We start from the raw sequence: 24,737 nt of genomic DNA on the forward strand, positions 1-24,737 counted from the left end.
TGGACGATGGCGATTCCTTCTCCCACTCCATTGGTGCGGTCTCTGCGGGTGATCTTGTAGCCATCCGGGATGGCTATGGCGATGTCGGGTGCCGAGGAGTCGTTCATCCAGGCCTCTGTCAGGAAGGCGACGTCTGGGGAGGATGTGTCGAGCAGGTCCCAGAGACCTGGGACTTTCCATAATCTCCTGAAATCTTCCACACAACCAAAGACCAACTTAAGGCTATGCTAGTTCTGAAGACTCCAATGGATGCAGAATCATTAGTATCACATCTCCCTGTTGCCTTCAGACTTGAACCATTACCCTTGTAGGAGCTGATCTCCTTTCACCTTAAATACATTGCATTTTGGGGCTTGGGCTAACAAACAAGTTACTTACCTTCGGTAATGAAATATCTGTAAGAGACATATATTAGTTATAGATTCCTTACCTTAGAATTACCCCCAGGCGTCAGACTGGATTCAGAAAAAAAAATTCATAGCAGTACCACTGTGTGTCGATAGGTGGCGCTGCCCTCCTGCACTGACGTCAGTTCTGTACACAAAATTCCACGCCAGAAGCACAGAGCCATGCTAGACACTGACAACTGGTGCACAAAACTAGGGCCCTGAAAGGAAGTCCTTAACCCTAGAAGTCAGTTTGCAGGACGGGGAGGATGGGTGGGGCGGTAAGGAATCTATAACTAATATATACCTCTTACAGATATATCGGTACCAAAGGTAAGTAACTAGTTTATCTGAAACAGACTATTGGTTATGGATTCCTTACCTTGGAATAGATACCCCAGAAATACCAACCCCGGAGGTGGGTCTGCAAACTAAATTCACACCAGCAAGTCCTGGAGAACAGAACGGCCAAAGAAGACGTCTCCCCGGACTTGAGAGTCCAGGCAGTAGTGTTTGGTGAACGTGTGCAGAGATGCCCACGTGGCAGCCTGGCAGATATCATGAAGGGGAACTCCACATCCCCAAGCAGTAGTGGCTGCCGTCACCCTGGTGGAATGGGCACGCAGTCCTACTGGAGGCTCCTACTTTGCCAAAGAGCAACACATTTTAATGCAAAGAACAACCCACCGAGAGATGGTCCGTTTTTGCATGGCCCAACCTTTTTTGGTGCCCACATAGCCAACAACAGTTGGTCATTCACCTGGAATGGTCTTGTGCGATCCAGATAGTAGGATAGGACATGTTTTGGATCCAGACGGTGGAGCCTCTCTTCCTCTTTTGAAGGAGGCGGAAAGAAGGTGGGCAAAGTGATGGTTTGACCAATGAAACCACTTTGGGAAGAAAGGAAGGTCTGGTTCTTAGGACAACCTTGTCCGTATGAACAGCAAGAAAAGGAGGCTTAAAGGGCAGAGCCTGAAGCGCACTCACCCTGCGAGCAGAGGTGATGGCCACATGGAAAGCAGTCATTAAAGTTAAAAGTCTGAGAGGACAGTTCTGAAGTGGCTCGAAAGGAGCGCACATAAGGTAGGTCAGAACTCTCTCTCTTTGAGGCATTACAAAAGGAATAGGAGGAAAGAGGCGAGTAATGCCCTTAAGAGATCTATTTACAATGTGGGACTTGAAAAGAGAAGGCTGATCAGGCAGCCGAAGAAAGACGGAGATGGCTGAAGGATAGCCCTTAAGTGTGCCAAGAGCAGAGCCCTGCTGGGCCAACGAAAGGAGCGAAAAAAAGAACTTCAGAAAGAAGGCGTATACCGTCTTAGTGCGGGGACGCCTAGCTGCCAAGATAACATTACAGACTTCGGGAGGAAGGTCAAAATCCGTAAGCTGTCGCCGCTAAACAGCCACGCAAGGAGGTGGAGGATGGACAGGTCCGGGTGGAGGACAGTCCGCTGCTGCTGCAACAGAAGATCCTCCCGAAGAGGCAGTCGGATAGGAGGATCGATGGGCAGATGTCACTGCTCGGGATACCAGGTTCTTCGTGCCCAAATCCGGAGCCACAAGAATAAGTAGGCCAGTCGTGCTTGATCTTCTTCAGCACTCTGGGCAGAAGGGGTATAGGCAGAGTGGCGTATTAAAGACCGCAAGTCCACTTGTGAGGAAAAGCGTCGCAGAGCGAGTGCCGCCTTGGAAATTCCAATATGTAGAACTGCTGACATTGCGCGTTTTTTCGGTGGCGAACAGATCTAACCAAGGCTCTCTTCACTGCTAAAAGAGACCTTGCACCACCTCCGAGTGAAGACGCCATTCGTGATCCATCATCCATCTGCGGCGTACTTAATCCGCCCTGACGTTCAGTGAACGTGCCAGGTGTTGAACCACCAGGGATATGCCCTGATGTTCCAGCCATGTCCAGAGGCGAAGAGGGTCTTGAAATAAGGTCCATGACCCCACCCCGCCATGTTTGTTGCAGTACCACTTGGTGGTGGTGTTGTCCGTGAACAGAGGGAAGGAATGGGACAGAGGGAAGGAATGCCTTCAGTGCAAGACAAATCGCCCGGAGCTCCAGAAGGTTGATGTGGAGCCCGTACTCCGCCTCCCCCATGTGGCCGCCCCATCGCAGAAGTGATGCATCTGTCACCACTGTGAACTCTGGTTGGTAAAGGGAGAGGGATCTGCCGTTGACCCAATCCTGGTTCGTTATCCACCACTGCAGTTCGAGATCTGGACGCAATCGGAAGGATTCCTCTGATGCTGTGCCCACTGGAACTTCAGGTCCCACTGCAGAGCCCGCATATGCCACGTGGCATGATCCACCAGCAGGATGCAGGAGGCCATGAGGCCCAGCAGCCTCAGGGCCATTCTGACCGAAACCTGGGATAGAGGCTGAAAGATCGGAATCATAGCCCGAATACCCAGAACTCGCTGCTCGGGAGGATAGGCCTGAAACTGCGCTGTGTCCGGAACCACTCCGATGAAGAGGAACGTCTGAGAGGGACTCAGGTGTGACTTCGGCACGTTGATAGCGAACCCCAGCGAATGCAGGAGGTCCGCCGTAACCTGGAAGTGGGAGACGAAAGCCTGGGGTGAGCCCACCTTCAACAGCCAGTCGTCGAGATAGGAGAAGACTGGAACCCCTGATCTGCGCCGATGAGCTGCAACCACCGCCATCACTTTCGTGAACACCCGAGGGGCGCTGGTAAGGCCAAAGGGTAGCACAGTGAACTGAAAATGTTTGTGTCCTACCATGAACTGTAGGTAATGTCTGTGGGCTGGCATGACAGGGATGTGGAAATAGGCCTCCTGCAAGTCCAACGCTACCATCCAGTCTCCAGGGTCGAGGGCAGACAGAGCCTGTGCCAAAGTTAACATCTTGAACTTTTCCTTCCGGGGGGGGGGGGGGGGGGGGGTTGGGAGGGGGAGCGGTTGACGTCCCTGAGGTCCAAGATAGAACGCAGGCCCTTATCCTTCTTGGGTACTAGAAAGTAGTGGGAATAGCAACCACAACCTACTTCCGGCACAGGGACGAGCTCGATGGCTCCCTTGGCCAAGAAAGATGCAACTTCCTGGCAGAGAAGGGACAAAGTGATCCTCCGACATGCGATGGAATTGAGGTGGGATGGAGGGGTAGTCTCGAAGGGGAGGGAGTAGCCCTTCGGACTATCTGCAAAACCCACCTGTCCGACGTCATGTTTTGCCAGTGGGGGGGGTGATGGTGAATCCTGCCGCCCACTGGCGATTGATGGGCCTGAAAGGCCAGACTAGGAGGGTTTGGAGGCTGCTGCAGAGGGGGCGCTGGTGGACTGGCCCGCCCGCTGGCCCCCTGAGCTACGGCCTGTGGCTCTGGGCAGAACCTGGCAGGGCAACCCTTCCGTAGCCATAAAAGGGGTGAAAAGCAGACTGCGCTGGGCGGGAGGTGGAAGCGAGGCCTAAGGATCTGGCCGTAGCCCTAGAATCCTTGATGCGCTCGAGCTCGTTGTCTGCCTTATCGCCAAACAGGTGACGGCCATCAAAGGGCATGTCCAAAAGCATTGCAGAACCTGGCTTGGCAGTTCGGGTTGGACTGTTCCCATGAGGCACAGGGTCAAGACTGATTTGCATATGGCTGGGTTCAAACTGGAATGGCATGGTGAGCAAAAAAACGATGGATTTAGGGTGAATGTATGACATTGTTCTGCATTCTGTCCATCAACTTTTGTTTTTGCAAAAGCATTGCTTGGACATCAACCAGGCGTAGCGTCTCAGTGCTACCGATGTGGAAATCGTCCTGCCCAGTGAGTTGGTGGTGTCCAGCCCACGCCGGATGGCGAACTTTGCTGCGTCTTTCCCTTCGGCCACAGCACGGCCTGGGCCTCCTCCAGGCACTGTGGCAGCACCTGCGCAACCGTGTCCCACACCGAGTGGGAGTAACAGCCCAATAGACATGAGGTGTTCCCCGACCGCAGTCCAAAGCTGGAGGAAGAAAATATCCTCTTTCCAAGGTGGTCCAGCTTCTTGGATACCTTTCAGGTGGTGTGTTAGGGAATGCGCCTTTGGACGTTGAGGCTTGGACTAACAAGCTTTCTGGACAAGGATGGGAAGAGAGGAAAATGGAGTCACCCGGGGCCGGGCGGTGGCATCAGCCAATCATCCTGTCCACAGGAGCCTGTGTTGGGCTTGGACCAAGTGCCCAAAAGGATGTCTGGAAGGTCTTCATTGAACGGCAGCAGGGGCTCCGAAGAGGCCGCTGCTGGCTGAAGCACCTCGGTCAGGAGGCCAGTCCTGACTGTCACCGTAGGAAGGCAGAGGTTTAAGGCTTCTTCTGTCCTACGCAACACCACTGCGTAAGACGCACTCTCCTCCGTAGGGGGAGAAAGCATGCCAAGGTTTGGGGAGGTGTCCGGACCACTGGCTTCACCCAACTCCTCTCTCCAGTCCGGTTCCTCTAACTGGTCTGCAAGAGGGTCCAGAGCCCCCTCCCAGTCCTCCTCACCCTCTCCTGTTAGCCACTCAGGGTGGTAGGAAATATCAGGGGAGAACAGGGGTGCAAAAGAACCGGTCGGTGCCAGTCCCAACGTCAGACGGCGTCGGTCCTGCTCCATGTCCTCAACGAGGGGGAGGCCAATCCGAAGCCGGCTGGGGAAACAACTGGTGTCGGAGGCGACGAAGGTGTCGTCACTAGATTCTGCACCAGAGGAGGAGCCACGAGGTCGATCGGTGCCAGGCCTGGATCCTTGCGGGCCCTGCAGCGCCAGAGATGAAGCCGCTGGCATCGAAGGCCTAGAGCCCCCAACCGAGCCTGCAGGGCCCGAGGGCGCACCGGCGGAGTCAGGCTGCCCAAAGATGGAGTGCAAGTCTTCGTAAAAGCTTTGAAGCTGGGCAGGGGATGCTCCGGCTACCGGAAAGGGAGAGAAGGCCGGAGTCGACCCAACAGGCTCTGCAGCGGAGCAGGATTCCACTCCCCGCGTCGCATCGGCCGACGGACGGGGAGAACGCGAAGAGTGACGATGCTTCTTCGCCTTCTTCTTGTGCTTCAACTTACCCGAAGACGAAGACTTTGATGACGAGTGGTGGTGGTGGTGGCTCCGCGACTGGTCTCACGACCTCCCTCTCGACCGTGACCTCGAACGGTGCAGAGCAGACTGCCAGGCCTCGAAAAGCTTTCGAGACCGCTCCCGCAAAGACTTTGGGTTCATGGCCCAGCAGTCGGAGCACGACTTTGGGTCGTGGTCGCACTCCAGGCACCAAAGGCACATGAGGTGGGGGTCCTTGACAGACATCAATTTGTGACAAGAGTCACAAGCCTTGAAGCCGGTCCAAAGTGACATCCCTCCGTGCACCAGGAGTCGATCAAAATCAAAAAAGGTGTCGACAAAAGTCACAAAAACAGAGTCAAAAAGTGACTCGAGGTACCGCTCTCTAGAGATCTGCACTGGCTGATGCGGATAAAGAAAGAACTGACATCAGCGCTCGAGGGCGGCATCTAAGTAGCTACCGTGACGTCATCCCAGCAACCATGACGCCAACGATGAACGCGGAACCGACCGACAGCACCTATCGACGCGTAGAGGTCTTGCTACGAAAAAATTTCTCCGGATCCAGTCTGACGCCTGGAGGTAATTCTAAGGTAAGGAATCTATAACTAATAGTCTCCTTGATATTTGTGTTTACAATGTCCTTTAAAGCTAATTTCAAAGTATGGTCTAGAAGTTCAGAAGTGTCTTCCTTCCTGTTAGAGTACTGCCCTCTTTCTCTTTTTATCATCCAAGGGGGTTGCCGGAAGCAATTGCTTTTTCCCTGGCTAACCAATAAGTTAATTTTATAATTTAAATGAACAAGTTACTTACCTTCGGTAACGCTTTTCCTGGTGGATACAGTATCTGCCTTTGGATTCCTCACCTTTTGAATACCCCCTGCGTCAGCATTCCGTGGAAATTCTTTCCTAGCTCTCCCACATCGACGAGAACGTCATAATAGCACGGCTCCGCTTGCGACTCCGTATGATGTCATCGGAGCCATAAGAAGACCTCGTCGGCGTGCTGATGTCCGTTCCACCCAGTTTTTCCCATGCCCCCGAGGCAAACGGGCGGTCCGACACATTTTCACATGTATACACAGCATACTAAATATATATATACACAAATGCATAACCATGGAAAAAGGGCAACAGACCAAGCATTCATGTCAAACAGTTGAAGCATTTTCTGGTAGAAACAGGTGGGCAATGGGGAGGCGGGTGGGACAGTGAGGAATCCACAGGCAGATACTGTATCCACCAGAAAAAAGCGTTACCGAAGGTAAGTAACTTGTTCTTCTGATGGATACTTCGGCCTGTGGATTCCTCACCTTTTGAATAGAATCCCAAAGCTGTACGTCTCCCGGAGGAGGATGTCCACCTGACTAGACCAAAAAATCTTGCAAAACAGAACGAGCAAAATGGCCATCCCTTCTTACCTCCGAATCCAAGCAGTGATGCTTTGCAAAAGTATGGAGGGAGGCCCAAGTTGCTGCTTTACAAATATCAATAACAGGAACACCTCTAGCCAAAGCAGAAGAAGATGACTTAGCTCTGGTAGAAATAGCTCTGATACCTTCAGGAGGGTCCTTCTTGGCCACTGCGTAGCAAATCTTGATGCACAAGATTATCCACCTGGAGAGAGTCCGCTTGTGAACTGCCTTGCCTTTCATTCGCCCAACGAAGCCCACAAAGAGCTGATCGTCCAGTCTCAGATCCTTTGTTCTGTCCAAATAAAAGCGGACAGCTCGCTTAGGGTCCAAACAATGAAGTTTCGCCTCCTCCTTGGAAGGGTGAGTGGGGAGGACAGAAGGAAGGTAAGGTAACGGACTGTCCCAAATGAAAAGGAGTAACCACCTTAGGATTCAAAGCAGCCCTGGTCCTTAAAACCAACTTATCTGTATGAATGGTCAAGAATGGAGGTTTACAACTAAGAGGCTGAAGGTCACTTCCCCTCCTAGCCGAGGTAATGGCAATCAAGAAAACCGTTTTAAAAGAGAGAAGCGTCAACGGACAACTATGAAGAGGCTCAAATGGAGAGCCGATAAAGGTAAGAACAAGATTTAAATTCCACTGAGGCATAATGAAAGGAGTAGGTGGAAACTTCTTTGTAAGGCCCTTAATGAACCTCATAACTACAGGAGAATTGAATAACGACGGCTGATCCGGCAAACAAAAGCCGATAAAGCCGACAAATAGCCTTTAACCGTAGCCACAGCACAACCCTGCTGGGCTAAGAAAAGAGAGAAACTTAATACGTCAGACAAACGAGCCTTTAAAGGATAAATGGTCCTCTCTCCACACCACTTAATAAATTTGGACCACCTGGAGGAATACACAGATTTGGTGGAGTGCCTTCTGGAAGATAAAATTACATCCACCAAATCCGGTGGGAGAGAGAAGGAACTCAGCTTGCCCCGTTCAATCCCCAGGCATGAAGGTGTAGGATCTGGAGGTGGGGGTGTAGAACCTGCCCCTACGACTGCGAGAGGAGGTCTGCCCTGAGAGGGAGACTGAGCGGAGGGTGCGATGAGAGGTGAAGATCTGTAAACCACACCCTTCTTGGCCAATCAGGGCCAATCAATATGACTTGAGCCTGGTCTTAGCGACTCTTCCTCAGAACCAGAGTAATTAAGGGTATGGGAGGAAACGCGTAAAGGAGTTGCAAACTCCAATCCAACTGAAACGCGTCCCCAGCGCTCCTTGCATCGGATACTGGAGACTGCAGAACAACGGGCAGTGCGCGTTCGCGTGAGAGGCAAATAGGTCCAACCGAGGAAACCTCCACATCGAGGATGCGACGGACCACCTCCGGATAAAGCCGCCACTCGTGATCGGCCGAGTAATGCCGACTGAGACGGTCCGCACGAACATTCAGCACACCGGCTAGATGATTTGCAAACACACAAATCTGATGGCCCTGAGCCCAGGACCAGAGTCACAGAGCCTCTCGACAGAGGCGATACGACCCTACACCTCCCTGTTTGTTGATGTACCACATCGCGGTAGTGTTGTCCGCCAGGACCTGAACTGACTGACCGCGAAGAGAAGGAAGGAAAGCTTTTAGTGCCAAACGTATCGCCCGCAATTCCAGAAGGTTGATGTGAAGCAACCTTTCCTCTGGAGACCAAAGACCTTTGACCTCCAGATCCCCCAGATGAGCACCCCACCCTAGAGTGAAGGCATCCGTGATCACTGTGGCCACCAGCAGAGGAGGCTGAAAGGACTTTCCCTGAGGGAGATTGCCCAGCACACACCACCAAGTCAGCTCAGCTGCAGCGTCTCTGGAGATTCTGACCTTCTCCCTGAGATCTCCGTTGTGTTGATACCACTGCCTGCGGAGGCACCACTGGAGTGCCCTCATGTGCCAGCATGCATGACTGACCAACAGAATGCAGGAAGCGAACAGACCGAGCAGACTAAGAAACTTCAGGACTGGAACAACCGCTCCATCGTGAAATAAAGGGATCATCTCCTGTATGTCGGGAATCCTCTGCGGAGGCGGGTATGCCCAACACACAGTAGTGTCCACTATTGCCCCTATGACCAGGCTGCGCTGAGAAGGCACCAGGTGAGATTTGGGTACATTTATCGAGAAACCCAAATTGAACAACAGTTGCGTTGTCACTTGCAAGTGGCGCGACACCAACTCAGGAGACTCCGCTTTCAACAGCGAGTCCTCCAGATAGGGGAAAACAGAAACCCCTGACCTTCTGAGATGTGCCACTACCACCGCCATCACATCACCTTTGTAAAGACCCGAGGTGCGGAAGTCAGACCAAACAGAAGAACCGCAAACTGATAGTGTTGCGATCCCACCATGAACCGGGGATACTTCTGATGTGACTTCGGGAAGGGAAGATAAAAATACGCATCCTGCAGATCGATGGACACCATCCAGTCTTCCTGTTGCAGCGCAAGACGAACCTGAGCCAAGGTCAACATTTTGAACTTTTCGTGTCTGAGGGTATTCAAAATCCTGAGGTCCAAGATCGGCCTCAATTGACCGTCCTTTTTGGGGGTCAGGAAATACCGGGAGTAGCACCCCTGACCCCTTTCCTTCTCTGGAACCACCTCTATCGCACCTTTCTGTAATAAGGTAAGAACCTCCTGCTGCAAAAGCAGCAAGTGGTCTTCTGAACACCAATCCTGGCGAGGAGGAAACTCTAAAAAAGGAAGGGTGTACCCATTCTCTACAAGATTTAAAACACAACGGTCTGAAGTAATCTATTTTCAATGTTGTAGAAAGTGGGACACCCGACCCCCTACAGGACCAACATGTTCCAAGATGGGGGATCGAGAACTGCTTTCCTGAGGCACCAACGGTGGGGGGGAAAGAAGAGGAGGAGGACTGCTGTCGAGAGGCTCCACTAAGACGGTCCCTGTTTTTACCCCTGTACGATGTGTACAAAGGATTCTGCTGCCGGCTCAGTTGAGGTTGTTGGAGGCCACGAAAGGAAGCAGCCCTTCAAATCCACGATACTGCTTGTAGACGTATCCTCTAAACTGCGTTTGAAGGCCCAGAGATATTGCAGTCGCTCTGCTATCCTTAAAGCGTTGTAATGCTGAGTCCGCTTTAGTGCCAAACAGTCTCAAACCATCAAAGGGCAAATCCAACAGGGTTGCCTGAACAGCAGGAGAAAATCCAGATGACCTCAGCCAAGCTTGCCTTCTTGTTGCTACAGAAGACCCCATTACACGAGCCACCGAGTCAGCCGTGACCAAACCCGACTGTATAACTTGACGGGCTGCGGCCTGAGAGTCATAAAGAGCCTCCAGGAAATTATTCTGATCATACCCAGGCAGCTTTGGAGCTAGCTGTTTGACAGAGTCCATAAAAGCATGGATATATCTCCCAAGTAAACAGGTATCATTAATGGATTTTAATGCCATACTCGTAGATGAAAATACCTTCTTTGCCGCCTGCTCCATTTTTGTTTAGAATCCCTAGCCCCCGGAATGGTAGGGAATGGACCAGAAGATTGTTTTGAGCAAGAAGCCTGGACCACCAAGCTTTCAGGTGACGGATGTGATGAAAGCAACGCAGGATCCCAAGGAGCTGGCCTGTACCTTCTCGCAATGGACCTGGAAACTGCTGGAGCAGTCAAAGGTTTTTGCCAGACTTCTAAAACAGGCTCTGTCAAGGCCTCACTGAAGGGCAGAGGCTTAGAAACTGCAGAAGATGTATTTAGAACCTCAGTCAGAATGTTAGATTTTACCTCAGCTGAAGATAACTGCAGATCAAGAAATTCAGCTGCTTTCCTTATTACAACATGATAAGAAGCAACATCCTGTAATACTCCAGCCTTTGGAGATGAGAGTTCATACTCAGGGGAAGTATCTAATCCACTGGCCTCCTGTAAACCTTCAAACTTGTCCACCGATTCAACAATTTCTCCTTCCTCCTGTTCCTGTCTATATTCCTCCTCTTCAAGCAGCCTCTGCACATCCCTCCTAGAGTGCGGTTTCAGAATCGGCGGCAGGGGCGCCAGACACGGCGCCGGTGACGATGGCATCGGTGTCGATGGAGGACCTTCAGTTTCAAACCTTGGCGTCAATCGAATCAGAGGCGGCACAGACTCTACAGCCAAAGGAGTCTGAGGAACCGGAGTGGAAGACCTCGGCGCCGGAAAATGCCAAGCCGGAGTTGTCTGCAAAAATGGCAAGAAGGGCGTCTGAGCATACTGGTACACCCAAATTAAAGGCCAAAGGACCCATGGGGTCCGAAGGCGCACCAGTTGGATTAGAGGCCCTGGCAAACATCGCACTTGAAAAAAGTGTAGGGTCCGTTCCAGGACCAGGAAAAGGAGGATATGGATCTGTGCCTTCCTGAACAGGTATCACCTGAGGCTGATCTGGAATTTGTGGAGCCGGTGAAGACTGCGCCCGCACAGGCGAAGCCACACGAACAGGAGACGATTCCCTGGGCGTCGGAGACTTACTGGGAGCCGGAGAACCTTTAGGCGACGAAGAGCCCCTCGACGCCGGCGACCTCGGAGCCAGGGATTGAATCGGCGTCGCTTGAGGAGAAGGAGTAGGAGATGGAGACACAAAGTCTTTCCTCCGAAGCCGCTGAGCTGGGGAAGGCGACCTCGAAGCCTTGTTCCTCAACGAACGGCACCGAGAACCATGCCTCTTCTTCGACTTCTTGTGTTTTTTTTAAATCACAAAGTGTGAGAAGACGCTGATTTTGCACGCTTTGGACCCCTCTTATCCTTTTTAACTTTGGCCATAAAGAGCTTAGCCTCACATTCTTTTAAAGCTTTCGGATTCATCTTCCTGCAGCTTCGACATCATGATCAGAAGATAAGCACCAAAGGCAAATCATAGGTATCAGTTATCGACATGTGACCGCAACACTCCCTGCAGGGCTTTTTAGAAGTAGCCATATCTGAATACTTCAAGGAAACAAAGTAATCACAAAGAAAATGGAGAGTCGCTAGAAAAAACCGTTACGCATCCACAGCGCGGAAAAAAGGCAACGGACGTCCGCACGCCAACGAGGTCTTCTTATGGCTCCGATGACGTCATACGGAGTCGCGAGCGGAGCCGTGCGATTAAGACGTCCTCGTCGACGTGGGAGAGCTAGGAAAGAATTTCTGCGGAATGCTGGCGCAGGGGGTATTCAAAAGGTGAGGAATCCACAGGCAGAAGTATCCATCAGAATCTTGAATACTATCAAAATTCAAGGTAGAATGTAATCTTCCATACTTGTTTATATGTAGCATGTGCTATATTGTTTAAATTGTATGGTTTTACAGGTTCCTTCTAGCAATAAACTCTTTGAATATTCACAACACTCCAGTGATGAAAGAAGAAAGACGTGCACTGAGAAGGTTCCATGAAGTGGGATATGAAATTTGCACCATCCTCAAACTATTTAAGATTTGCTGCTGAATAAATTATCCAATCCTAGAACCATGTCGCTCAATACTTAATATTTTCAAAATCTGAGATGATCAGAAAGGCACAATATGGATTCTAGTTAAATAAAACAAAAAACTAAGTCACAGTTTCCTATAAACTGCATGCCTGGGCAGCCGCTGAAGTTGCATTTTCTTTCCGCGCAGGAGGATAACAAAGGGTCATTCTGCTGTGCTAAGTGGAGCACGAGCACACAAATCAAACAAAGGATCAAGGCATCTGCAACATCCACAGAAAGCTCATGCTTCTTGGGAAATGCTCCGTTTTCAAGCAGTGCTTACACTCTGCAGTCTCACTGCTTTACAGTCCCTTACTATTTTGAGTCAGCCCCCACAGTAGAGGTACTTTGATGATTTATCTTGTTTTGGGTATTCAATTAATACGATGTGCGTTTTGTCTCTAGCCTTGAAGCAAATTTATAATCCAGAGTGCTTTTTACAAGATAGCAGGCTCAGTAGGATCGCTTTACATGTCGTTGTTTTGCTAATGTATACATTCAGGTGCCAAACCACTTCTCGTATCAGTCTGGTTGCAATACAAAACAGTCTACTATTCCTTGGAATTAACTTAGTTCTTAGGAAAGACGTCTTATGTCATGTTCATTACACATGTGAGGTTCTAAACATATACTAATTTATTTCCTGGAAAAGAAGCCTAAACCCAAGCTTTTTCTTTCGTGTCAAAATGAAGAGGGAAAAAAAAAAAAAGATATTCAGGGAAAAGCTGAGTAGCAAAATGTCTGAAACGAATACCTGAGCCCAAATCCCTGCTTGACCTGTCATTTAGACAAATCGTTTTACTTCGTTGTTCCTCATTTTTCGTGATTGTCAAATCTGAGGACACCTTTAAGTAATTCAGTTCATGATGTGTGCAATACAAAAACCTCCCATGTATGGCTTAGTAAAAAATAACATTACTCCATATGTAAAAATAATGTTGTGTGTATATACAGTGGGAATGACGGACTGGCTTGTCTCCTTGAGCATCAATGGCATCATCATAAGCGCATGGAAGACTTTCTGAATGTTTTAAAGTTCATCTTTATAACGTAATACTTGTAATATCACTTAGTGCAGCACTACGATTTAATGTACCCAGTGCTGGACTGGAAACCCAAAGTAGCCATGTAAATATTCATTTATTCCAGCCCTGAATTTTACCAAGTCAACACAGTGAGTAAGACTGACGACCTTCAAGGAATACAGATAAAGAGTCACTTCCCAAGGAAGATTTGGGAAAAACAGCAGGACAACATGGTGAATCTTATAGCACACTTTTCAAAATATATGGTTTAGAAAAAAAATGATTTTACAGGCAGTTCTGAGGGGCAATTACAGAAATGTTACATTATTTGAAGAGCTGCCATAAAAGAAAGCACGCTTACTTCACCCCTGCTGAAAATTACCTGTCTATAAAAAAGCTGTGTACTAAAAATAAAGATTAAAAGAAAAGGACACTGAATGCACTATCAGGCATAAATGTATGCCGCAGGAAAGCAGTGCCTATTATATGCAGGGTGGTCCTATTTGGGGGGAAAAGCCTTCTAATAGTCTGTGCCATGAGAAATGATACCAGTGGTTCTCAAAAATTCAAGGATGTGGCCACATTTATAAGGGCGAGAGATAAGTATTATTGTTTCTATCCAATATGTAAAAACCTTTATTACTCAGCCCACTGCTGCTCCTTGAGCTGGGGAGGACTTTTGTGCCAGTCCCCAGTAGCTGTTAATGCTGCAAATGGCGGCTGCTTAGGGTAGTTTTGGTCATTCAGTACCTGCAGATTGCTGGTTTTCATGAATTGGCCTCCTCACAGATGAATTACCCTACAAGTTGCAGTTAGTGCCATGAAGCCAGTGTCTATATTGTCCTTTGTTATGCCAATTTTCCCGTTGCACCCATGTATCAAGCATCATAAGCAAGGCAGTTTTCACTATTCTAAAGTGTTTGAAGCACACGAACAATGCAGAAACTCACAATGACCCAGTATGTAAAGCATTACCATAATCAGGTCAATTTCTGTAATGGACCAGAATGTACATCTCCAAAATTAGCCCAGTGAGTCCATGCATGTAAAGCACTGCAACAAGGCCAGTATTAGGCAAAAGGTGAAGCACAACACCTAGGGCAGTTCCAGAACCTTCTCAATATGGAAGAGGTGTGGCGCAGCGGCCAGGGCGACTGACGTTGGACGCTGGGGATCACGGTTCGATCCCCAGCACCAGCGGCAGGTCAGCCCAGCACCGTGTGACTCTGGGCAATAGTTCGCTTAATCGCTTCCCGAGGGACCCCCAGCGCCGGGATGCCTACGGGTAGCTGTGCGCTTTACAAATACTGGATTTACATTTTACATTTATATGTAAATTGTCACAACCTGGGCTGTATTTTCCCAGTATGTGAAGCGCCAGGCCAATAATGGTCCAGTATTTGAAGGACTACAATATGGCAGCTATCTATGTTGCATGTATATGTATCACATCCCAGTCAGTCTAGTACTTCTTCAATATCCAAAGCACCACGCTCAGACTAGAATGTAAAGCATGACTGCCAGACCTATAACAACATTGCTCCAGTGTTCCAGCACTATAGTGGAGTCTCGCTTCACAGTGCCACTGTTTGTATAGAACCAAAGCCAGCCCAGTAATCCATGAGGGGTCAAGAACCAAACATTAGGATAACCATACAGCATTTACATCTGGGATCAAGTAGATCGCTTTCTTGTGGTACAAGAAAGAGATGTGTCTCTATCAAATCAATACTCTCATCTACCAGATTAACCTGTAAAGTTAAAAGGGGAGCCCTTTGGGTGCTGTTCCAACAAGTAGAGTCTACCGTTGTCTGGCAGCACTTTAGAATTGTCACACAGTGGAGTCAGGAGAAAATGAGCCAAAGCAATAAGCCAACATTTTAAGGAGCATAATGTCACAGAACAGCACAACTGTGATAGGGAGCACTGTACTTTCATCCTAACAGGTAATGGTTAAATTACCTTTGGAAGGACGAGAAGCTGAGGCAACCCATAAGGCATTTCAACCCATGGCCAGCATCCTGCAAAGCACATTCCTACAGCCAATGCATTAACTAATGCAGCTATGACATTTTGGGAGCATGTGTTCGTAATATAGTTTTCTTCAACTAGAAGAGCTCCTGCAAACTCCTTGTTCTGGATTTTTGAAAATAGGTTTCCTTATAAAGCCAAAGTGTGAGAGGAACATAATGCCAATGCCTGGGGTTCTGAAAGACTAGTAGCTTTGAATAAGAGTCAGTCACTGGTCAGCATCACCTCTGAAAGTTAATTAGACCAGTAGCACAGGGTTTCACTCTTTGGCTCTTACATCTAAATCAGACTCCTGGCTTAGGTTTGGCTCATTTCTCCCTTTCAACCTGCAGGCTTGCCAGTTGTGTGTGCATCTGGAAAAAAGTTTACTTAAGGGGGAGCCTGTTCAGAAGACTCTTTCTCCATGAAGCAGTTTTCTTGAATATGTCTTTATGAATGGCACAGGTCTCTGCAGAAAATACATTTGAAGTACAGAGGGATACTGGGATAATGCAATTCTGATGGACATATTCTTCTCCCAAATGCATTCTGATGGTAATATTTTCTGCCATGGCACATAGCTATCATTTACATAATAATAATAATAATAATAATAATAATAATAATAATAATAATAATACAGCATTTTGTAGAGCGCGAACAGCTACCTCACAAGGAGGTGTCCCGGCGCTGAAGATCGCTGGGGAACCCGTCCTGGCTTTCCCTGTGAGATGGTCCCTTTCTGGGTGTCTCCAAGGTGAAACCAGGCATCCCCGGCGTCTGTGGGGGGCCGTTGTAGAGATGAGGCAAGCTTAATGCCCAGAGTTGCTGAGTGTGTTCCTGGTTAGAGTAGGTACCGAGGCGAGAATTAACAAGTCCGTTTTTGACCCTGGTCCACGACCCTGCCGCGTCGGGAATTGAACCCTGGTCCCTGGCCGAATCTCTGCTTACGGGTCTGCCGCCTCTAACCAGTGAGCCACACCTCTCCACATCTGCTATTATATCACTTATCACAGCACGTCTGAAGGGTTGGTCTATTTAATGAGCCCTACATCTCCCTAAACCAAAGTCTCTACAAACAGTGGCTTTCTAGCAAATGTAATTGGAATAATGAGCATTATATTTTACCTCAACCATATTATATATATATGCTCAATGCCGGAGAAGTAGCACACACCAAGAAAAATAATTAGAGGGAGCATGGATAACAGTTAATTTAAACAAACATTGTCATTCATTATCTTATTTACTTAGAAATCAAAAGTAAATACAAGATTACATGGTGAAAACCTTGCCCAGCCATGTGTAACACTTAGATACTTCCTACATATGGAAAAAATCTCGCACATGCTAAAGCACCTCATCATTTACCTCGGTCTACCAAAAATGTTTAGGTTAGGTCACAAAAAGAGGAATGTGCTCAGCTTCTCGAAACTTGGAGATGCTTGGACAACTTAAGGGATGATGACTTTTGAAGAACTCCAGACTCAATACGACCTGGCTGGGGGACCAATATCTACGATACCTCCAGGTAAGACACCTACTCCAGGCTGCAGAGAGCCAGAGGAAGAGATACCGGACAGGAGGACATTCGAGTATAGGGTCCTGGGTGCCCCACTCTATCTCAGTTATCTATAGCACCCTACGGGACAAATGGGAGGTGGACTCAGTAAATTGGAGGCAGATGTCTGGTCGGGGGTGGGAGGCGGCGTGCCACTACCCAGGGAAGGTGGCAATCAGGTCGGGTTTTAAGCTTAAATCTTCCACCAAGCATATTACACCAGATCTAGACGATTTGACATGTGCAATATATTAACAGACAGATGCCTTAGGTGGTGCACGCAGAGAGGTACACTCATACACACGATATGGGAGTGTCCATGGATCCGCCCCTTCTGGGAGGCAGTTAAAGGCAGGATATCCATTGTCCTAGAAGCTCCCTTGGAACCAAAAGCAAAGGTGGTGATGCTGAGTATCTGGGGGAACCATACACCCAATAAATATGCACTCCTCTTCTGCAATGTGGCTTTGATGATCGCAATGCTTGATATTATACAGAAATGGGGTTGCACAGCAGCCCCGACGATGAGGTGGTGGGAGGCCAGGATGGACTGGTGTATGAGAGCAGAAAAACAGATCTATATACCACACAGATGGCCCAACAATTTCAAAGTATGGAGACAGTGGAGGGGATGGAAGGAGGTACAGTTAGATGATTGGAGTGAGGGTAGGGTCGATTGAGGAGGTTGGGTCCTAAATATTACGACGAAATGAAATGCAATTATTTCTTATAAAGCGGTCCTATACCGTGGAATGCAGCCACTCAAACCATGTTGACCAACCGGTATAATGTGCCACCACACAGTGGAGTAGGGGGGTGTTCCTACACAGTTATGACTGATTATGTGTATAAAACTTGCATAAAACCTATTTAAACTTAAAAAAAATAATTTTAGGTACACTAACTTTTATCCAAGTTTGTACAAAACAAAAACTATATGCATAATACATATGTTCATACATGTTCAACCCTAGATTTCAACCATTACAGGAAGAGAGGTGCACTCGCGTAACAAAACATTAAAAAACCAGACCCTACCTTGCTTGTTTTTAATTAAAGGTCTGCTTTCCTCGCTTTTAAAGTATGGCAATTTTAAGAAATCTATAACATTTTGACTACATGTGCAAGACAGTACTACAGTAAATGCTATCAAATAATTCATAAATTCAGTGAATATCCCAAAAGAGATCAAAACATGATAATAGATTACATGAATACATTGTACTCACTTTTCTGTTCCATTTCTTTCATTTCTTCGGGCGGGATTTTTAATTTGTCCACATGTTCTCTGATAACACTTGCCCATTTCTGTAAGGAATCCATTGCTGTCCAGGGTCGTGACATGTCTACGACCAACATAATCAGAGTGTCCTTTAGTGTACTCGCACTGACGGCAAACTTAAGAAGACCTTTGTGATATAGGTCACCATCCAAGATCCACACATTGCATCTCGTCTGATCTGTCGCAAAATAAAAAAAAATATATGTTTTCTATTCTCCTATGACTTAAAAGATGATAAATTACCCGATAAATGGTTTATAGTTCATCATCCGGGCAGACAGATAATAGTTCACTTCTTAAGACAAAAACGGAGAGCTAAGAGTCACATGAGAATCTAGGAAACAAATGCACACCTTCACTGGGAAGCTGCAACAATGGAGTTCCAATGGAGGTGGCTCCGATTCAAAACTCAAACATCCACAAACTACAGCCTCAAGAGGTTTAGGCTTCCACAAACGTAGAAAGAAAAAAACATGTTAACACCCTGTGTTGACCTAGGCGGCGCGACCATTATACAAATGACATTAAAGCCTGCTCGGGATGCTCACTCAGCAACATATTTATTCAAATCGGTTTCATTACACGATGAAGACAAGTGGTGGACCCACATGGAACAGATGCAGACAGTGCTAATGTGGAGGGTGTTTCTTTGGTAAGCACGAGTCCCAATGTAAATAAACAATCACTAGTGGCAATATTTTGAAACAAAGACTTTAGGTTAAGACGCAGGTCTGTCATACCTCATACCTAGCTACTCATGCATGCATACTAAACCGCCATGTATATTTCCATGCATCAAAACGCAAGCAATTGCCTTACATCAGCCTGCAGGACAATTACTGCACCAGCTTAGAAGGGTATTCTACATGATCTACAATCACCGTAACAAAAAACACAAGAAAAGAGAGTAAGTCAAGTAGACAGGTTGATGGAAGGACAATATACTTTTGATGAATTTGTCGGAGCGAGAGACGGTCAGACATATCGTTCCAAAGGGGGGTGGGCCTGCTGTTGATCTACTTGGAGGAGACGTAAAGAATGGATTTACTGCCAAATGCCGAGCATGCTTCCTTCCTCAGTGGTCATTTTAATTGTGGTGGGGAGGTTGTCATCATTCATTAATTCGTTGAAGTTCACAATATTGTGTTCAAGAGAAATTACCTCTGGCCTGGAAACACCTTCCCTATTGAACCACAGCTTTCAGATCATGTTCATTTGGAGAACTTCATGATCACAGTGAGTTAGTTACAAAAAGAGAAGAATGAAAAAAAGCAAATCAACAACTTTTTGAAATCATTAGTTAGGGCAGAAATACAAGTTGTGTGACTACATTTTGTAATCCTTGTTGCATTAATACAGTGGCTACAGTCCTTTTATTCACAACCTTTTTAAATATTGCCTCCCACTACACAGCAGTTAATCTGTTAATTTTCCAAAGCAGCCACATTGATTGGCAGCTATGTTGTAAAGGCGAAGTTCCTTAAGACTGTGTTCTTGTTGGTTAAAACATCAGCGGTCCTTGCTAGTAGAAGCAGATGAAAAAAGATACTTCATAAGGACCCCAGACAATTAAAACATCGGGATGAGTAAAGCATTTTAAGAAAGATAAGGTTTGGGTGAGAAGCACTATATTCTAGCTCTTGCCTTAAATGAAAGGGTTTTGCTGAGGATAGGCAGGTAATTGCTATTGTAGATTTTTTAATTTAATGCATGTCTGTGACAGAGGCATGGAGACATCAATATAAAGTTCCTTGGCACTTGTTCATTACATCACTAAGGGATGAAAGAGAGCCAGGCCTGAAATAAATGTAGTTTGAAAGATGAACCGGAAGCCCAGGAAGGTGTATCAGATAGAGTGGAGTGTCGAAAGCCTCCAGTTAGAGGGACCTGAAGAAACCATTATATGTAGTTGCGGATCGAAGGCCTCTTCATCAAAGTCGTAATGGTTATAATAATTCCTTGCTGTAGGTTCACATAACACCTTTCGCTGTGACTGAGTGAAGAGTCCAGACTGATCAAATGCAGAAAATCATGCTCAAAAAGCATTTTCAGGGCCAGTTATTTTTAAGGGGGGGGGGGCAGGTGTGTGGCCCCCCCTCCTATAGCAGTTTTCAACCCTGTGGAATCCCCCTCCCTGGGCCTTTAATGGCCAGCACAGTTACTGTGTCCAGGGAAGCCCACACCTGGGACCCAGTAGTATCCCTGCCCACACTAGCGTGGACAGGGAAACATGTATTTGCTCCTATCTGGTAGAGGGATGTATAAATCTATTGCCGAACAGAAGCAAACACTAAAGGCCGCATTACAATGCCGGTTGGATGAGAGTCCAACCGACATTGTAGTGGAATTGGGACTGACCAACAAGTAGTCAGAGGTCCTAACTGCCAAATTATGATGCAACCACTGTGTAGGTGGTCGGAATCATAACTTTTTCCATTGCGGCTTGTGCAGCAGCCCGAAAAGGGCTCAGGAAGGGGGGACTATATGCACCTCTCCCCTTTTTAATTGGCTTTGGCCTTGGGGGATGGGGCCCCGGGGCCGATAAGGCTTAGTGGGGAGGACCGTGCCACCCCCCCTCCCCTTTCAAACTAAATAGGGGCCGGCAGATGTGGTCTCCGAGGCCTATGAAGGCAGGGGGAGGAGGGCAGCATAGCCCTCCTCCCCCTTTTTATTGGTTTGGCCCCAGGGGATGGGAGCACCAAGGCCTAATAAGGCTCGGGGAGGAGACTGTGTGGCTCCCATGCCCTTTTTAGGTCTTGCCTAGGAAGCGCGCAAGCGTAGCGTAGTAGGGGACCTTTTGGAATCGCTCTGGACTTTTGTTGAAAGTCGTGCATGTTTTGCACTGCTCTCTCTTGGCACTCGTGCACATTTGGCGTTTCCCTTGCGGGAGCGAGCAGCGGCGCCATCTGTTAGCAATTATCGCACCTGCTGCTGCTCACTCCCGCAAGGTAAACGCCAGACATGCCCTGAGCCTCTACAGGCGCAGGAGCGCAGGAGCGCAGGGGCCATATGTTTTTAATTAGCGTGGCCTTAGCGCAATCGCTTTCACGGCGGCCGCTTGTCTTTCGGCGCTAGTTTCTAAAGGGGAGAGTATGTCTTTTGCAAATGATACCAACTTCTGGGGTACATTGCCTTTCTCCCCAAAATCCCATCAGTGCCTGATTTCATTGAATGAGCAGAACAAAGGGATTAACAAACGTCAGTTAATAAGCGTTATGTATAGTGCAGGAAAGAGACTATCTGCTTCACTTTGTATAAGACAACTTCACCGCACCTTGGTGTAAATGTCACCTCCGGGGTTGTGGTGGTTTCTTTCGAGCTTGTCGTTCCGCGTACTTGGCTCTGGAATCTGCCAGAAAAGCCCGGGGTGGCGTGGAGAGTGAGTGGGTGGGTGAGCACGCTGAGGGCTCGTCTGCTGCTAGCGCTGCAGCCGCGCCATATGATCTTGTGCATGCCCATAGCCCACTGTGATCCCTGTCATTTGTGCATGCTTACTGTCGTTCGTTTTCACATTTGTTTTCGCATTTGCCAAGACGGGCATATTTTTAAAGTGCCTTTTTACTCTTCCTTTTCAGCTTGAGAGATTGGAAAGACCGTCTGAACTACTTCCTGCAACATTCCCCTGCTTCCAACGACCCCCCCCCCCCCCGAAAACCGTCCAAGGCAGGAAGGGCAAAATGTACTCCTACTGCAAGTAAGAGAGAGCCCCTACCTTGTGTGTAAATGTTGCATTTCGGGGTTCAGCTGGCATTGTCAAAGCGCCATGGCCTCCAGAGTCCTCGTGCCATCAGAATCTCGCGATACCTTTCCTCTGAGATTGTGTTTGATATATTTAGCTACGCTGTCTAATAAATTAACACTGCCCTTGTCTTGCTTCCCACAGACCTTCTCCCGAAGAAGCCCAGAAGTGGTCAGAAGCGTTCGATGAGTTGCTGGCGAGTACATGTAAGTTCATTTTTCGCACTGAGTCTAACCTCGTCCGTTATTGTGGGAGTACTTTGAGGCTTGGTTACCTAGCGTTACCCAGGAGAGTAAAATAGTTTTGTATGCTTATCCAGTTTTAACAGATCCGGTAAAGGCCGTTTAATCTACTTGCCAGTCACACTGGGAGCTCGCCATGGGCTAACAAATTAACTCATTTTTAATTAACTACTTTTATTGATGGTTGTCAATGGGTTTCTGGGCTAAGAAACTAGCTTCACGCTAAGGCGACGAGTGATCTTGTGCACGCTAATTAAGCATTGAGTTTGCCAGTACTAAGTCACTTCAGATTTTAGGCAGTGCACCGGGTGGTGGGACGAGTAGTGCCTTTTAGGGGGTTATCTGAACTGTGGCTCATTTCCAGATGACTTGCACCATGTCCCTTCTTTTCCAACAGATGGTGTCACGGCTTTCAGGGCCTTCCTTAAGTCGGAGTTCAGCGAGGAGAACAGAGTTCTGGCTGGCCTACGACGACTTTAGTAAAACAAGCATTGGCATAGCCAATAGGTCTCGCCTTTGGGACCTTAGAAGTGTTTAGTTATCCAGCAAAATATCCTTGGTGCAACAACATCAACTATTGCATGGCTAAACACTTATAAGGTCCCAAAGGCGAGACCTATTGGCTATGCCAATGCTTGTTTTATTATGTTTGGATCCGGCGATTAGGTCCTTGGGGCCTAATAATGCTCAGGGAGAGGATCTCCATGCCCCTGACCCCTTAGATTTTGGCCCAGGAAATAGGATCCCAGGGGAAAAGATGGCTTGGGGAGAGGGTCCCCTTTTTATAGGTTTGGCCACTGAGCCTAATAAGGTCTGGGGAAGGGGGCTCTGTGGCTCCCCTCCACTTTATTATATTTGGCCCTAGGGGATATGGTCCCCGCTGGCCTTTTAAGGCTCAGGGAGGGGAGGTGCATGCTCTCCTCCCCGGTTTAATTGCATCTGACACTGGGTGATGGGGTTCCCAGGGCCTTTTAAGGCTTGTGGAGGGTGGCCACACAGCCACATCCCCTTATTATTAGAACTGGCACTCGGGGATGGTGCCCCTGGGGCCAATTAAAGGTTGAGGAGGGTTTGGGTCGGCCTTGCTTGTGGAGACCTGTACCACAAGGCAATATGGAGCAGGATGCCGGGTCAAACAGGTTGGATCGCCTGAAGCTGGCCTACAGCGACGTGCCACTTGCCTGTTGATGGAGGAAAAGAGCAAAGTTTCACCCCGGGGCCCATGAGGGTGTCAGTGAGTGCCTCGTTAAGAAGAAACAGAGGCTCTGATGAGGTTTGTACTTGTTAAGAAACTGCAGACAGTAGGTTAGTCTTTACACTTCACCTGAAGGAAGTTGCAGATCTAACATCTTGACTGCCCTTCCACTGAACACGGGGAAAGATGCAAACTCTTCTAAAGAGGTACAGATATGAAAGGTAGAGGGTTGGAAGGAAGGCACCTACCCCTTGTCAAGGGAGTGTCTAACCCATTGGCTTCTTGTACATCCCTCAAAAAGTTATATCGTGGGGAGAACTCATTCCCACCAACACTAAATGCAGGTTGGCTTGAAGTGGGCGGCTTCCAAGTAAAGACATAGTCTCATCAGACAAAAGGGAGTGGAGGTTATAAAAATTCCTGGGCACGTAGGCACTGAAATCTTACACAGCTTTGTACAAGATGAATTCAGTTCTGAGTCAGCCACCACTATCCTCCTCTGGTGTCGTCTGAGCTGGTGTCACTGTGGCAGGAACCAACATGGATCATGGCACTGGGTGCGGGATCGGCTCCTGTTTCAGAGCTGAACCCAAAGTGCGTTCAGAAGGCTTAGCTGGAGCGGAGACAGCCAGTCAGCAGTAACCCAGCTGGAGGCCTTCGCAAATTGTGGGGACACAAGGAGCACTAAACATACTGACACCAGCAAAAAGTGGGGGTAACCATGAAAGCAGATCCTACTTTCCTACAGTTCCCAACACCAAGAACTAGACCAGGTACTGGGTTAAGGGATGGAGATTAGTTTGGGGATAAATCAACATTAACACCAGCCTCATGTTTTCTAATGATAAAACTAATTTAAAAAATGAATGAATTGCTTTAAAAACAAAACAAAAAAAATGAATGTGTTAAAAAAAGAAATAATAATTGCTTAGACGTGTTCTGGAATCTTTCACAGATGCGGAGCTATTTAGTGTTGATGAACTGATGATCACTGAAGAATCCATGAGACAAAGAAAATCAAAAAGTCATTGGCCCAAAAAAAGACAATAATGCCTTCCACTGAAAAACATAATTGCAAACGTACACCAAAAACTGCAAAGAAACGTTTCATAGCCTACTGTCAATGTGCAAAGAAAGAAGCATAATTCATAGCAAGTTAACTGTACTTTTTAAAGTCTTATTCAAAAGAAACAATTACTCTCTTCCTTCCAATTAGACATCCATGCAAAAAAACAACTACATTTTCCATCTGATATTTGAGGTACCCACAGATCCTGTCTGTGAAACTGAAGGCAACTGGATCAAAGAACGAGATAACAGTGCCTTGTGTTTTGTGAAATATCTCTGGATGTTGCTGTCCTAAGAAATTCATTTTATTCTTT

At 47.7% G+C, this 24,737-nt stretch overlaps 1 protein-coding gene across 1 annotated transcript in view; it reads right to left on the reverse strand.

Annotated features, from left to right (window-relative positions):
- DYNC1LI1 (dynein cytoplasmic 1 light intermediate chain 1) overlaps positions 1-24,737 on the reverse strand; it is a 596,637-nt gene that overhangs the window by 364,113 nt on the left and 207,787 nt on the right. The window contains exon 4 of the mRNA XM_085630582.1: positions 18,127-18,357. Coding sequence (XP_085486708.1) covers positions 18,127-18,357 — 231 coding nt within the window. The remainder of the gene's footprint in view (positions 1-18,126; positions 18,358-24,737) is intronic.

This window comes from Triturus cristatus, chromosome 10 (genome assembly GCF_964204655.1).
Source record: "Triturus cristatus chromosome 10, aTriCri1.1, whole genome shotgun sequence".
NCBI lineage: Eukaryota > Metazoa > Chordata > Amphibia > Caudata > Salamandridae > Triturus > Triturus cristatus.